Source organism: Simochromis diagramma, unplaced genomic scaffold, assembly GCF_900408965.1.
Source record: "Simochromis diagramma unplaced genomic scaffold, fSimDia1.1 OVJJ01000205.1, whole genome shotgun sequence".
Taxonomy (NCBI): Eukaryota; Metazoa; Chordata; class Actinopteri; order Cichliformes; family Cichlidae; genus Simochromis; species Simochromis diagramma.
In genome coordinates, this window is record NW_024386782.1 from 429,938 (window position 1) to 447,199 (window position 17,262).

General features: G+C 40.5%; 1 protein-coding gene across 3 annotated transcripts in view; it reads left to right on the forward strand.

The window, feature by feature from the left end:
* Positions 1 to 17,262, forward strand: part of cadm3 (cell adhesion molecule 3) — a 104,962-nt gene that overhangs the window by 71,887 nt on the left and 15,813 nt on the right. For all 3 annotated transcript variants that reach the window (XM_040014474.1, XM_040014491.1, XM_040014482.1), the window contains exons 6-7: positions 10,297 to 10,467; positions 11,034 to 11,124. In XM_040014474.1, the coding sequence (XP_039870408.1) occupies positions 10,297 to 10,467; positions 11,034 to 11,124 (262 nt within the window). The remainder of the gene's footprint in view (positions 1 to 10,296; positions 10,468 to 11,033; positions 11,125 to 17,262) is intronic.

Below are 17,262 nucleotides of genomic sequence, written 5' to 3' on the forward strand. Positions count from 1 at the left end.
GGAGAGAGATGAAGAGAAGGGAATGAGGGCAGCACAGTAAAGTGTGTGTGAGAAAGACGAGAAAGACTCTTTGTATCAAGTAAGTGACAGCGAGGGGCTGCTGAGAAAACAGTGAACAGAGAGAGAGGTGAATGAATGAACGGGAGAGCACGTGCGTGTGCGTGCATAAAAATAGACAGAGTGTCTGCAAGTATTCTGAGAGAGTGATGGAAGCTGCAAAAGCCGATGTTGAGAGAGACAGAAGGAAGAAGAGAGAGCTGAAGGGGAATTAAGAAAACTGCAGAAGAAGTGAGGCAGCTTTATGTCTGAGTGGGAGTAGATTGGGGGGGGGGGCAAGGATGAAGCAAAGGGGGACCAGTTTTAAAGAAGAGGGGACTGGGGAGCGCAACAGGAGAGAGAAGTAGAAAAGAAGGGAAGGCTGACGAAATGGAGAGAGAAATCCAGAAAGAGGATTTAGCAGTGAGTGGAGAGAGCAAGAGAGAATGCGGGTAAGGGAGTGGTAATTGAGAAGAATGAAAGTCTAAGAGCTTTGAAGACTGTATTAGTTGTACTGTGTGAAAGGGCTATGGATCATTTAGTGACATCGATGTATTGGATTGGGGATAATGGGGATTTATGGCGGCACTTAATGCCATACCGGTTGAATTCCAACCTAAATTGTCATAATGCAGAACGTAGGGCGGATGGTGAAGGGTACATGGGCGTGTGTCTGTGTGTAGCAGCATAATGGACGAGAAAGGAAAGGTAGAGAAACAGTGATGGAAAAAGTTTTTCAGTTCCTTAAAGTGTAAAAATCGCAGCACTTGGAGAAAAGTGGACTGAAGGTAATGATTAATAATGATCATTAATGAGCAGAGTTTGCCTGGTCATGAAACTACTTTTAAGCCTCTGAAAACTATGCATCAGAATGGCTCTAATTCCCAAACAGTTCATGTGAAACTTGTTGAATTAAACCTGTGAATTAAAGTTGATGGTCTGAACTTCAACTACTTTGTTTGATTTAAAATCAACTGCGATAATGTAGAGAAGCAAAATCACAAAAATCGTGTCACTGTCCAAAACTAAATACATGTTTAAGGCTGAGAGGTCTTAGAAAAGAGCCCGAACTGCAAATATACAGGGAGTGCAGAATTATTAGGCAAGTTGTATTTTTGAGGAATAATTTTATTATTGAACAACAACCATGTTCTCAATGAAACCAAAAGACTCATTAATATCAAAGCTGAATGTTTTTGGAAGTAGTTTTTAGTTTGTTTTTAGTTTTAGCTATTTTAGGGGGATATCTGTGTGTGCAGGTGACTATTACTGTACATTATTAGGCAACTTAACAAAAAACAAATATATACCCATTTCAATTATTTATTTTTACCAGTGAAACCAATATAACATCTCCACATTCACAAATATACATTTCTGACATTCAAAAACAAAACAAAAACAAATCAGTGACCAATATAGCCACCTTTCTTTGCAAGGACACTCAAAAGCCTGCCATCCATGTTTTGATCTGTTCACCATCAACATTGCGTGCAGCAGCAACCACAGCCTCCCAGACACTGTTCAGAGAGGTGTACTGTTTTCCCTCCTTGTAAATCTCACATTTGATGATGGACCACAGGTTCTCAGTGGGGTTCAGATCAGGTGAACAAGGAGGCCATGTCATTAGTTTTTCTTCTTTTATACCCTTTCTTGCCAGCCACGCTGTGGAGTACTTGGACGTGTGTGATGGAGCATTGTCCTGCATGAAAATCATGTTTTTCTTGAAGGATGCAGACTTCTTCCTGTACCACTGCTTGAAGAAGGTGTCTTCCAGAAACTGGCAGTAGGACTGGGAGTTGAGCTTGACTCCATCCTCAACCCGAAAAGGCCCCACAAGCTCATCTTTGATGATACCAGCCCAAACCAGTTCTCCACCTCCACCTTGCTGGCGTCTGAGTCGGACTGGAGCTCTCTGCCCTTTACCAATCCAGCCACGGGCCCATCCATCTGGCCCATCAAGACTCACTCTCATTTCATCAGTCCATAAAACCTTAGAAAAACCAGTCTTGAGATATTTCTTGGCCCAGTCTTGACGTTTCAGCTTGTGTGTCTTGTTCAGTGGTGGTCGTCTTTCAGCCTTTCTTACCTTGGCCATGTCTCTGAGGATTGCACACCTTGTGCTTTTGGGCACTCCAGTGATGTTGCAACTCTGAAATATGGCCAGACTGGTGGCAAGTGGCATCTTGGCAGCTGCACGCTTGACTTTTCTCAGTTCATGGGCAGTTGTTTGGCACCTTGGTTTTTCCACACGCTTCTTGCGACCCTGTTGACTATTTTGAATGAAACGCTTGATTGTTCGATGATCACGCTTCAGAAGCTTTGCAATTTTGAGACTGCTGCATCCCTCTGCAAGATATCTCACTATTTTTGACTTTTCTGAGCCTGTCAAGTCCTTCTTTTGACCCATTTTGCCAAAGGAAAGGAAGTTGCCTAATAATTATGCACACCTGATATAGGGTGTTGATGTCATTAGACCACACCCCTTCTCATTACAGAGATGCACATCACCTAATATGTTTAATTGGTAGTAGGCTTTCGAGCCTATACAGCTTGGAGTAAGACAACATGCATGAAGAGGATGATGTGGACAAAATACTCATTTGCCTAATAATTCTGCACTCCCTGTAAATTACTGCAGATGGGAAAAAACAGTGTCCTTTTCAATGTAGTGGTTCTGAGTAAAAACTTAATTGAAGTGAAGTTAAACTAGTAAGTGGAAGAAAATGGAAATACTATATCTTAAACCTGAGTATAGCACTTTGTCATCTGAACCACTGAATATGGACACACATGGACACAGCAAGACGGATGCATCCCATCAGCTTCACTCAGTAATTCAGTAACAAGACTAATTAACTTTCTTTCCAAATTAGATGACCTCATATGAATGCTTAAATCAGACTTCAGTGCTTTCTCTGGACCTAATCCACTTAAAGATTAAATCTGATGACTGTTTCGATTATTTTAAAACCTTCTACTCTTTCACAGGAAGGCTTTTTGCTGATCATTTGTTTCTTCCTATTCATAGTCATGCATTTTCACACCTTTGAGAAACTGGAGTCTTATAATCAGCTCAACTGGTCGTGGTGGGGGGTAAAGTACCAGCTGGCATAATAGTGAATTTTAAAGAGAACTTATTTACTAATTTCATTTAGCTCCCCACACTGAACTGAGCTGTTTTTCTTCTTTTTTTAGTAATGGATTAATTTTGCTCGCACCTTTGTCTAAAAAGAGTCACTAAATACTCGTAGCATATTGAAAATAAAATATCATCCTTATGATTCAAGATACGCATTAAGATATTGTAAAGTAATATTGTAAAACATTAGGTTTAAAAGTGAAAGCATTGGCAAAATGATGATCGTTTTTCCTCCGTTAATGTTTTCAAATGTTAAATTATCAGTTTATTTATTATCAGTGGAATTTTTTTTTTAAAACAAAAAAAGTCACAGTTTGATTTGATAATATCACATTTTCCCAGCGCAATAATTAAAGGACACCACACAGTCGAGTCTGTCTTTAGCACAAACAAAGCAATTTAATCTCACTGGCAGCTTCATTTCTTTGATTACGAAAGCAGCGATTTTGGGACATTTGGTCCATGAACTAATGGATTCATTTAATAATTTTTTCCGCTCTAATCTGGACCTTCTGGTCACAAACACGCTTCTTTAGCCATGAAGTCCCAAACACGCTGGTCACAGTAATTGCTGCATCCAGTTGTTTGATTTTCATAATATGATTATTTTATAGCAGATTGGACGCTTGAGGGTTGATGCATCAGCAGCTCCACCACCTCATCTGCATGGCATCACCACCTTGGGGGAAGTTAGTTTCAAGGATGTGCCGATTGGCCACCTTTTTTTTAATCGAGGAATACGAGTTCTATAGAAAAGTGTCGGTATCCCATGAAATTTTTAGCAGGTGCTGGAGTATCGTTGAGCTTAAATATTAATGAAGCAGAATGCTGCACACACTTTTCCTAACACTGAATATTAAGATTTAGTTTAAAGATTTAGCAGTCATTAAAGGCATTACTTTGATCGTATGAGATGTTTTTGTAATTATTTTGTATTTTTGTGAAGTGTTTTGTGACATAAACTTTTAAACTGTTGTTAATTATAATGAATCATGTAATATATAACGGGCATAAATGCTAGCAGCAGGGTGACTCACAGGATGCCATTCTCATGGAAGGGAATGTGAGGTAGGTCAAATTACTCAAGAACTGAACTCTAAATCGGTGGCAACAGTTCTAATGATGTAATTAATCCAAATTTGAAGTTGTTTTGTCTTAATGTTCATCAGTATTGGTCAGGAGAGAGATGCAAAAGTGAGCGTAAAGCACTGTCAAGTTCATGGTTTGGAGCTGCTTTTTAGCCAGTCGTGTTTGGGATCGTGCCAAAACTGATTGAATTATGAAGCCAGAAAAGATTTTGAATCCACCATGCAATGCCATCTGGAAAGCACCTAATTGGCAACAGCTTCATCATTTACTTCATTATTATGAAGGCTACTTAAAGAAATTGCAAGAAAGCTTGCTTAATAGAGTTCAGGCAGTGTTAAAGAATAATGGTGGTTATACCAAATATTTACTTTCAGGCTTGTTGAGATTATACGTACTCTATTTTTGCCTTATATAATGTATTTCCACTTAAGTTTGCACATGTTTTAATGAATTGCTGCTCTTATTTATCACTTTCCTGGCAAAATATAAAGAAATTAGAGCTAGCTCTTACTGTATACCAGACACTTGTGCTGCCTTTCTGTCTGAACCAAGCTGTTTTAGCTCTCTTTGCCACTTTCATTAAGCCAAATGTCTGCTCATTGGTCGCCCATCATTAACAGCAGATTTGCTGTGCTTGGTGTGACCATATTAAGGACATCTCCTCTCATTGATGTTATACAAACCCAAAGATTGAGAACACTGTCTGAAACCACCATAACAGTGAGGGGAAAAGAAGAACGGACTCTGAAGAAAGTTGATGTTGGTTGATGGAGCCAAAAGAAATAGCAAACCTGGATTCGCTTTCATAGTGTTACGAAATCAGTTTCACCCCGGTTCTTTTATTCCGGGACGGCAACGGAAATCAGTAGTCATTTTTCACAAAACCTTTATTCATCTTCATTCATCTTCATTTAAGCATGCATCTTCTAGAAGGGGAGATGTGCAAGGCCGGTGTCCCTCTGCAAATCTTCCACTCCTTTGTTTGTTACAGTCAGCTTTATAGAAGCGACCCCGTCATAAAACCCCCATGGTGTGCTGCAAACTCTGTGTCTCTGTGTGTATGCACGAGCACGTGAGTGCCTGTGTGTGCGCGTACCCGTATGTCTATGTGAGTGCACGTGAGTGAGTGTGCATGTGGGTGTGGGTGCGTCATAACAGTCAAAGCACTGTGTGTGTGTCTCTGTGTACGTGACTTCCTGCCGTTCATAAATGTAATCTCCTCACCCAAGCTACACCAAATTCCTCTACGCAACATAGAAAACAGAGTTAACATATTACAAACACTGAGACTCCCACTCTGCATCCACTGGGCCATTGGCCTCTTGTTGTCTTACATTTACAGATAAGGTGGAGAGTCTCCTGCAAACCTACTTCTAAGTTTATAACAATTATGAATTTTATTAAAGGTACAAGCATCAGCATCAGCAACCCCCCAACTGTAGCTTCCTGTCTCCTTCTATGGCAGGCAGACCCCCAGTGTCCATAAATTCCTTTCTCTCTAAACAATTACACACACTCTCAGGCCTACAACTAACAGTTTGTGACAACAGCTGTGTGCAGATCAACAATGGATCATATATCGAGTGCAGAGAGAGTATGAGCGTGCAGCGTTTAAAGCGTGGAAGTACTGACCTTACTTTGAGTTTGATTCCATAAAAAGTGACAAAAACATTAGTGTCCGTTGTGCGTGGGAAGAAAACTTCTATTTACACCGAAAAAAAACCCTAGACAAGCTCCGAGTGCGCAACGACCTAATGGGAAATTCAGAGAAACTCGCGGATTCTTCAACTGACCGCTGCGTAGGGATGGGTACCGGTATCCGGTGCCAAGGCGAAGCGGTCAAAGTCTGGCTGTACTTCACAGCAAAAGATGCAAACTCAGCAGCCTGCAACAAGTGCTTTAAGGTGATACTGTGCAAAGGAGGTAACACCTCGAATCTGATGAAACACCTGGTGACGTATAGCATTTTGTTAAAAGCCGAGAAATGCGCAGATACTCCCTTCACCCTGGCCAAAAAAGGCTAAAATGACCAAAGGAAAAGTGGAAAACAGCTAAACATGAGAGGTTTCAGGACAAAGTTTGTATTTTCCATTGTTTAAGTACCGGTTCGAGCACCGTTTAAGCACCGGCACCGTTTCAAAAGTACCGGTATCGGATAAAACCTAAACGATACCCATCCCTACCGCTGCGGCACACCTGCACCAGAGCACATCTCCGCCTACCCCACTCCTGCTTTACAGGTGAAAATAGAGCAACAGGACCGCTAGTCTTTGATTTTATTTATTTTCTGCTGTGTTTTACTTGCATCTATTTGAAAGACTGAGTGTAAACACAAAAAATATTTTATTTTATGTGCTGGAATGTGCAGAAAATAGGTTTAAATGTTAAACTAATTTCTTCAAGTCAGAGAATGGTGCATATAATTTAATTTTTGCTTGATGCATAAAGTTAAAAGATTAAAACTGATAAAACAAGTTTAAAAAAAGGAGACTTTTCCATTTGATTACATTTTGTATGATGGATTATGCAGAAAAGTAGAATTGGGCTGAAAGATCTATCGCTTTATCACCTATTCAGGTTGTAAATCGTGTTTTTAAAAAGTAACTAAGTAACTAAGTAACTAAGTAATTAATTACTTTTGAAAATAAGTAATCAGTAAAGTAACCAGATTATTTTTTGGGGGAAGTAATCAGTAATTAGTTACTGATTACTTTTTTCAAGTAACTTGACAACACTGGTACTCACAATAGCCATAATGCTCAGGTAAACTATAGCAACAGATTACTCTCCCATGTTGACCAGTTGCTCTCCAAGATAGATGGACTGGTTCTTATATAGTGCTTTTCTACTCAGCCTGAGCACTCAGGGCACTTTATACAACTTGCGTCATTCATCCATTCACACCCATTCATACAACTACTTTTTTTTCTATGCTTAAGTGCTTTCTATCTAACATTCACACTCCAGTGAATACTTTGGAGTCCAACTTGGAGTTGGGTACGTTTCCTGATGATATTTGGCTACAGCCTGAGTTACAGGCACCCCACCCCAGATAAGCTTTGAATGCTTCCCAGATTGTGGGAGAGACTTCCCTGCTAGAATCCACCCCAATCACAGAGTCATGTAGGCCATTGCTAATAGAAAAAGTACTCATTATAGCAGCTTTCAGTACATATTATATCCATTATCTTGTTCAGGTTTTGAGTTTGTCTGAAGATTTCTGTCTCATCTTCAGTTCGGTGATGATGAATAGAGTTTTGTGCTTCATGCCCACAGCAGTCAGAAGTAAAATATTTTAAAAAATTTAACAATGACCTATGTTTCCAGAAATAACATCCTAGTTATTCCACTATGAACCACTTTAATTGGAGAAACAGTAACGAGGACCTTGTTTCTGCGGAGAATTTTTTGTTCTTTTTAGATTCGCTCTCTAATGCTGTGTGCACCAGATTCTATTAAAGTTTACAGACAAGTTCCTGTCTCAGGAGTCCTCAAGATGAATATCACAGACCAAGGGGACAAAACAAATTGATCTGCATGGATATGCTTATGTGTTACAGTTGAAAAGACTTCAGAGTGTCTCTGTATGTTGCTACAATCACTCTGAAATAAAACAACCAAGACTTGAATTCAAAGGGATGAACAAAGTGTTTTAACTATTAAATAATTATAGCCATTTTCAGGTTCTTGGTAAACTGACCCTTTAGAATATGCTAGCTGATGCATAATCCAATGTAGCAAAATATTTTGCTATTTTCCAGTCTGATTTGGTTGGTTTGCAGCAGCTGACATGCAAATCTGCACTGATTATCTAATAATGAACTGAGGAAATGTGAATTATGGGCAAATGTGCATCACAGCTGTCTTGGGAAAAAGCACTTAAACTGACTGCATCTTGTTTTTTCCTTAATGAATATGTTGAATCGGTACCATGACCCCTTGGGCACAAAAACCGTATTAAAACTCAATTGCACAAATTCAAAAATACTGTACACAAGAGTCAGGGAGTAAACAAATAGGGCTTCACCATTCCCAAGTCTGGTTTTGGAGATCTGTGGTCTTTAATAAAGGCAATATACTGCCTGTATTTGTGTGTGGATTGAGAGAGAGAGTAGATAGTGAGAGAGACAGAAAGTGACTCCTTAGAGTGGCATACGATTATTGAAATGCACCTGGAAAGTAAACAAATTTTCTCTGTGGGTCAGAGGACTGGTCATGGTAATAAAAAGAGAGATGTCATTAGATTCAGTGGTATTTGAAGAGTTCTCTGGGGGAGGAAGGAGAAGAGAGGGAGGTGTCTATAATATCTGAGGTTTTGAGAGAAAGTGTGAGACAGTGGGGGAAAAAAAACAAAACAAAAAAAAAAACCAGGTGTGTGTTTTTCAATCCTCTTTCCTGCCACTATCTGTCTCCGCTGTGTATATGTTATTCATGAGCTTGACCTACATGTGCCCATGCTTGTGCGTGCATGTGTGAGTGTGTGCGTCAACCCGTGCAGGAGTAAATGATAAGGTTCTGGTCCACTTTCCCAGATTCACCAACCACTTTCACGGTCTGACCACCCAGTTTGATATCTCTTCTTACAATAGAATGCGATTTCTGGCTGACAACAACTCAACTGTGTTTATGCTTTCATACTATGACTGCAGCGATGCTGCTGTTGCTCGCTCAGGCGCAGGCACGTCTGCCCAGTTCTTCTTCAGCACAGTTTCTCGTGGCAGCTTCCATGAATTTAAAGGAAAGAAGTATAACAGCTTTTGAAATGTTTCTACAGTATATGCAAATCGGAGCATATTGTTACTTAAAAGTTTTTCTATAATATCTGACCTGTTTCATCATTTTAAATTGAGAAATAGAGCTTCAACAGATTGTGTGGAAGATGTTGCAGATGCTCTTTATTTGCCAGGATAAATTCTTTGCTTCAGTACAGTTGCTTGTCTGTCTACAGTGATGGATCAAATCATATGCAATGCAATCCGTCTCCTAAGCAACAGCGAGCAAGCGAGTCCAAAGGAAGCTGGACTTAGCAGCATTAGATCTTTAGCCTCTCTTGTCCCTTTGGTGTCCTTCAGCATGAAACATCACAGACTGGCCTGGTTAGTAAACATGAGCGTGCTGTGTGCAGTTTACTGATGTTACATTGCAGTGGCTGTGGGTGCTGAAGAGAGCTGAAATTTGGAGCTGCCATCGTGCAAGTTTTACCCTTACAGAAAACACATGTGAGGATAGATACAAAGCTTTGAGATGTGTTTTGATTACATGAGAATTTAAAAGAAGTGTTGCCAGAAGAAACAGTTTCCATGTGTTCAACTGTCAATGGATGAGTTTGAGGAGATTCCACCACAACCACAGTAGTTGATTGCAAAATGGAACAAATGTGGTGCTGCAGTTAACAATTATAAGGCTATTTTCAAACAGTGGAAAGAAGATGTCTTCCATTTACATCCTATTATTGACAAAGAAGAACATGTGCAATGATTTGGCTTGATTAATCACTTAAAATATGGATCAATTATAAGTGTTGTTGAGTAATTTTCTGTCGACTCACTAATGCCTGCTCTGGTTAAGGTACAGTAAGCTAATTATTTTGAACACAAAGATTCTCTGTGATGTGAAGTCTTATTGGACAGAATGATTTATGCATTGCTGAATGAGTCAGCAGGGAAAAGAAATGATGATGACGAGAGAAAACAATGATATTTTCTCACATTGCTAAAATATGGTTTGAAATGGATTGTCAGACACACAGTGTATGCGGAACAAAATGATACATCGCAGAACAAAACACCCGAGGGCACAAGGTAACTGCAAAAGCATTTTTCATTTAATGGGAACAAATGGGGGTCATTGTCGTTCTGCACAGTTCTGCGACATGAAACCGCCACATCCTAATTACAGTGCAAAGTCCTTTTCTGTGTCATAGCTTGTGAGTTGTGAGAATTTTTTGTTCAAGACTACTGTACCAGTCCCAGGTTGAGATGCAGGCGCTCTCCTCCTAACCGTATTCTTCCTGTTCCTCTTCACCTCAGGCGGTCCACAGGTGGTGGAGACTGTTGATGGCAACCCCACGTACAACGTGAGCAGCGAGCTCACCCTGGAGGTGAGCGCCAGCGATGACAACACGCTCATCACCTGCGCCGTCAACCACCCCTCTCTTTCTCCGGGGGACAAGAGGAGCGAGCAGGCTCTGCGGGTGTTGTGTAAGTCAACTGGGAAATTGAGGGGAAGGAAGGCAGGTACAGAAGCTACTCAGGGATGGGTGAGAAGCAGTGGAAAACCTCAGACTGCTCTGTTTCTTTATTTCTATCCTGACCTTTTCTTTTATTGGGCAGTATAAGCCCATTTTCCCCTTTTTCGGTTTGATCTTTGCTCCAATAATTCCACATTAGCTGCCTGTAATCATGACCACACAGGAAATTCACCTTCCTCTGCTGGTGCACTTAGCCAGAGTTGAGTCACAGTGAATAAGGAGAGAGGGTTATCATCTAAAATGAAACTATAATTGGAGTTATGGAGTCTGTGTCACTGCTGCCACCCTGTGGGAAATATGACAGTACTGCATCGCCGGTGGAAAGTGATGTTGTGTAAGGGGTTATGTCATAGTGGGAGGCAGAGAGATGGTGACGCCTACAGGATGCAGATGGGAGGAGATGGAGATGGGGATGAATGGGATTGTGCATATTCGCATCGTTACAAGTCTTCTGTTATATAACTTTACTTTGTGTCTCTGTGTGTATTTGTGGGTGTGTCTGTCGTACACTTACAGATTCCCCGAACGTGATGATACACCCTGAGAGCACTCTGCCTAGAGAAGGGGAGAAGTTTTCTCTTCGGTGTGTCGGCAACGGCAACCCCGAGTAAGACAAACAGATGCCTCAGTGCTTAAACACATACAGTGCTCTCTGATTTAGCCGGAGTCTAGACACCACTTGCACCCAGTCACGCGTACGCAGTCGAGGCACAATTATTAGTCAGAACAACAATATTTTAAAAAGTGAATAAAAAAGATACTATCCCAAACAATATCCTTTATCTGGTTTAACTATGTAGCACATAATGTCATGGTCATGTTTCAGCATTTTCCAGCAGCTTGCGAGAAAACCAAGGCTCTCCTCTTTGCCCAAACTCAATGATTCACAGCTGAAATATTTTTAAATGACTGGAGTGAGTGAACCTTGTCATTGACTGAATTGGCAGTAAAGCTCGTCCCACTTGTGACTGATGGCGCTCTTGTATGCTGAGCTGTGATTCACAGTGTGTCACGGAACAAAGAAAAAAATGATTGTGAAAGACACAAAAAACATCACAAAAACGACAATCACAGTGACTCTTTTAGAACCGAAGAATCCCGCTGGATGAGCGGTAAAGCAATCAAGTTGCACCTTTTTTTTTTCAAGGTTTAACTATCAGTAACTAATAATTCAGTCCAACATAACAGGATGCTGAACTACCATCTCTCTATGCAACGCTAATAATTGCTAGTTTTGTGCTCAACTGATCCTGACAGGTTAGACCGGGCAACAGGCTGAATTCACTCTTACTGAACCGAAGACAGCAGGATCACTGCTGAATGTCGACACTAATGGATTCACCTATTGTTGTAGTTACCGGAAAGCTTTTAAAACTAATATGATCAGTCGCTGACAAACAAAAACCCAAAGTTAAAGGTGTTGCAACCACTTAGCTTCACACTTCCACCCTGGTACTAAAGTTGCGTAAGTGTTACTCTGATCTCTACTTTGTGGGCTTTAAAAGCCGCGATGCCAGGTCTCTGTTGCCATGATGCCAGGTCTCTCTTGGAAATGAGATTTTTAATCTCAATGAGATTTTTTTTTACCTGGATAAATAAAGGATTAATAAAAAAGGCAGGCTAAAATGGACTAAATAAAGACGTAACAGTGCTACGATTGGTTATAGAATCATTAGTGGTCATGGTTAAGAGACACCAGCTTTTACTCTTGGTGCGAGATGTCATTGTATTTGATGTCAAAAGATACTTTTTAAGTCGCATTCCTTGCACCTCTTCCTGCTCGCAGCACCTTAAGCACTCAATGATCATTAAAGCAGAAATATTTTCTAAAATTTCAACATGTTCTACCATTTTTTTTTCTTGACAGTTAATTCAGGGTTTATATGCCTTTTGTGGAGTGCCTGTAGCTTTTCTGAAGTAAGTGCAATTGCTTGACATGATTCCTGTCTAGTAAACCTGAGTTCATGACCACATTCAGATAAATGCTGCCTCTTATATAGCACTTTGGCCTGTTTTACTGTAAGATATATCGATGGGAGCCCTGCCTGTAATGAACAGTTCAGGCTGGCTTTACTGTAATCGAAGCTCTCACCCTGGTTATGTGGAGGACCTCAATCGAAATTTGAGGTATTTTAGAGCAACATACAATGAAACAGACACGCGTGTAAATACTGTCACATTTTCTCACTGTAAAGGTGTCAGGTCACACAGCATGGGTACACAATCGTATAATAAAAAAAAGCGCACGCACACTCACATTCACACTAATTATGCAGGTAACAGCAGTCACAGTAAGCACAGGCACACACAGAAACACTTGTAAGCAATCAAAAATTAACATGTTCGGTTTCTGATGCCTTCTTGTGCAAATGGTCTCTTGTTCAAACAGGACTTGTGTGCGAGCACACACGGACACAGTTAGCAAAAACAAAAATCTGCTCAAACAAGCTCTGGTGTGTTCACTGATACAGCGTGTACATGTTTTTTCTGATACCCGCATGCACACAGAAACAAACTGCAAGCCGCGTCTTAAATCCTGCCCACACAAATGCACTTTCCCCTGGCCTTTCTGCATTATAGATGAATCTCCATCGATCCGTACTTCTTCTCCCTCTTCTTCCTCCTTCCATCCTTCTATCATCACGTATCTCTCTGCCGCCTTGTCACTCATAGCTCGTTCGCGCCTCTCCGCCTTGTCATGCCTCCACCCTTTGGTCTCCTCCTCCTCCTCCTCCACCTCCTCCTCCCCACTTCGTCCTTTCCTATAACTCTCATCTATCTCTCCTCACACCTTTTCCCTCTAAATCGACCCATCCCTCCCCTCCTCGCTCTCCCTCACGCTCTACTCTGCTGCCATCCCTTCCCTACTCATTCTCTTTCCCTGTCAGCTCATCACAGGAGTGGCTAGGAAGAAGACTAGCTGGTAAGTTTGATTGGCAGGTGGAATGCACAGGGGGCGGGGGAGGAGGAGGAGGTGACTGTCATTGCATGTACGTGCTGTAACAGGCAGCATGGTTGTGGATAGATTATAGGCAGCAAGGAAGCAAGGCATGGAGAGTGTGCCACAGTCAGGGGACCACCAATGCTAGAAATCCATTTGTTTGGGAAACATTTCAACCATCCACTGAATCATGTTTGTTCTGCATAAGGAATAGTCTTGTTCTGTTATAATAAATGGATCTGCAGTGTCTACTTTGAAATGGCCTTGACAGGGCAAACGTTCAGGGTGCTCCTATTGGGATCACCCACTGTAAAAATTTACATGGAGTACATGGAGAGGCTTTAGATAAGAATGACTGCTGAGTGGCAGTGGAAAAAAAAATACACAGAAGAAGCGAAGAGAGGAAAAAAAGAGGCAAAGAAAATAAAGGTAGAGAGGAAAGGAAAACAAACTGACAGGAGGGGAGAGGTAAGCGGAGAAAAGCGTGGGCAGAGGGGAGACAGAAAGATATGGTGACAAGCAGAGAATGACTAAGACAGAAAGGGGGAGCGCAAACAAGAGTGTGTGCGTGTGAGGGAGAGAGAGGGGAGTGTGCTCAGTTATGTGCACCGCTGCTTGTGGATGAGCTAGTGTCCAATCGAGTCAGATACAGGTTGCCCCTGCAGCTGTCAGTCAAAACCCAATCACTGCAACAACACCTTTCCTCCGACACACCCAGCCACTCAGCTCCCTGTCCTCCTTTTTAACCGCCCGCCCCAATCAAACTCAATGAATGTCACACTCTATTCCAGGATACACACTTTTCTCTCTGTGGTCACATCCTGTCAGGTTCAAAAGAATAACAGCGTATCAAATTCTATACTGTGTTTCCTTGACGCCCAGCGGCAAGAACTTTCTAATAGAAGAGAAAAGGATTTGTGCGCTACATTCTATTATAGTTCCCATTTATTTGATCAGGAACACGGGGTAGTGCTCACAATCGCTTTACATTTCTATTCTTCAAGTCACATAACTGAGTTAATCTCTCCCCAGACTTTTCACTTAACATGTTTACAGCTTAAAAGCCTGACATAACCTTGACCTAATGCTTGCAAGCTTCCTTAAGTCTGCAAGGTTGTGGCTATGTTTAGAAAACAGCAGGTGACACGTTACAAGATTACTAACCTGCGGCTTGTTAACAGACAAGGCCGTCCATGTCCTGTAGTTCAGTTTTCTTAAAGAGACCAAATATTTGTAGCCAAAGCGTAATACAGCTTACAGTACTGTGCAAAAGTCTTGAACCACATCTTATTTCTTTATATGTTGGTAGGAAAATGGGAAATAGGTGCAGCAGTTTATATAGACATGCAAACATAGATGGAAATGCAGTAAGCAAGGCAAAAACAAAGCTCATATACTATAATTCTAATCAGCTTGAAAGTCAATATTTGGTATGACCACCTCTATTCTTCTACATAGACTCTCTCAGGCACACTTTCTTGTAATTTATTCAAGTAGTCTCAAGAAATAGTTTCTCCAGGCTTCTGGAAGGACATTCAGAGCTCTTATTTGGATGTTGGCTGTGTTTTGTTCGATACTCTGTCAAGATGATCCCACACTGCTTCAATAATGCTGAGCCCTTGGGAGACTCAATCCATGACTGATACTGTTCCATTGTTTGTTTGTTTTTATCCAGGTTTGCTTTTACTATGTTGGCAGTGTGTTTGGGATCATTGTCATGCTGAAAAATGAGGTTGTTGCCAATCAGATGCTTTCCAGATGGTATTGCATGGTGGATCAAAATCTTTTCTGCTTTCATAATTCCATCAATTTTGACAAGATCCCCAACACCACAGTCTGAAGTGCAGCTCCAAACTACGACAGTGTTTTTTACAGATGGCTGTGGGGACTCACTGTTGTACCTCTTTCCTGACATTTCATGACTGTGCACCATGACAACAATTTCAACTAAAAATTTCTCATTTGGATCCAAATCCAGGCATGTTTTTCACAGATTTTCAGTCCAGTTTTTTGTGTAACTTAGCACATTCATTTGCCAATGTCATTTCGAGAACATTTTCGATGTTGCTTCGGCAAACAGGAATCAACTTAAGGACTAGATGCATCTCTCTGGTCCTGTGTCAGGTCTTCGCTGGATTTTTTCCTATTTTTTAAAGATGTGACTTTTACATAATGTTCATCTGCTGCAGGTATCTTTTTAGCACTGCGACCTCTTCATTTGTCCTATACTTGTGCAGTTTCTCAAAATTTTTAAAGGACACGCTGCAGAGATGTGCCAGGTTTTAAGCTATTAACTCTTTGAAAATCACCTTACTGTTGCAAAAGTACTATTTCATGGTAATCACAATGTGTTATCATTGGCATTTTATTTTATATTAAATGAGGCAGCCTGCTGTTTGTGCAACAGGCTGCTAGTAGTTAAATGCATGAAGATTGAAAATAGTTTCTTTTGTTGTTTGCTATGCTTAGACACCGGTTCATCAGAAGTGGCAAAAGTACAGATATTCTATACTGATTTAAATTATTTACTCAAGTAAAGGTGAAAAAGTACAGGCTCTGAAATGTACTCAGAGCAAGAAAGTAAAAAGTCATTTTTAGGACCTCTCTATCAGCTATTTTTGTGCAAAGTCAACTGAACCTTGTGCTATATTAATGTAATAAAATAATGTTAGCAAACAGGAATATAAACTTTACTTTAGTCTAAATTTTATTCAGGTGTAGTGGCTCACAGTGGGGAAAAGAATAATAGCTTACAATAATTTATATTGTGGGCTCCAGTAGATTCTTTTAGTATATAGGCTGTGATCAGCTGATCTGTGCTCCTGCTGACCTTTGTGGAGTTACACAACTGTATTCAAAAAGATGCAAGCAGTCCTATCTTGGCTGATTCCTATCCTCTACACCGACATTGTTTATTCTGTCTTTATACCAGTATAAAGTTGGTATGAAGGTGGAATTCAGTGAATTAAGTGTCATCAGCTAAAATTCATATTAATCTCTGCTATCCTTCATGTAACCTAACTATAACCAGGAACACCACATCCACTATGCAACCTGCCAATAACACACAGTTAGTATAACTCTGTTTGTTTGAGTGAAGTTATTTTGCACTCTTTTCTCTCCCTGTGAAGAACAGCAGCTGGACCCTTAGCAGGCAGACACACTGTGCGACAAACTGCACACTTTGTGCGCTTGCTGATATTTGTTGAGCTGATAATAACGTTACATTTGAAATTACCTGCCACTCAAAAAATGTTACTGCCTTTGTACTTGCTCTTCTTCTGTAGGGTTAGCTAGAAGTACTGAAGTACTGCGAACACAACTTAAAAACATCTCCACTTGTTCAAAGAAAAAAAACAAACACCGGCCCACCTTGACTGGCAATATAAATTATGCATAGCTTGTATGGTTTTGCCTCTTTCATCTTTTTTTTAATGCAATAACCCCTGGTGATTGATATGCTATTAGGATTGTCTTTTATGTGTTACTGCTTAGGCTCACACCGGTTTAATGTTTGAAGGCCCGCAGTGACATGAAATAATAAGTCCCTTCAAATGTGTTAAACCGAAAATAACAAGTCTGTTTTGAAAATCTAAAGAGTAGAAAGTACAGATATTTGTTTAAAAATTTAGGGAGTAAACGTAAAAAAAAAAAAAAGAAAAAAACTCCAGTAAAGAACAGATAATCTGGAAATTCTACTTTTGGGAAGCACATTAACAGATTTGTAATTCCCAAAATTCCTCTGAAAAAGATCAGGTACAACAACTGAGTTGAGAGTGAGTAGAAAAAGCAGAAAAACCATAA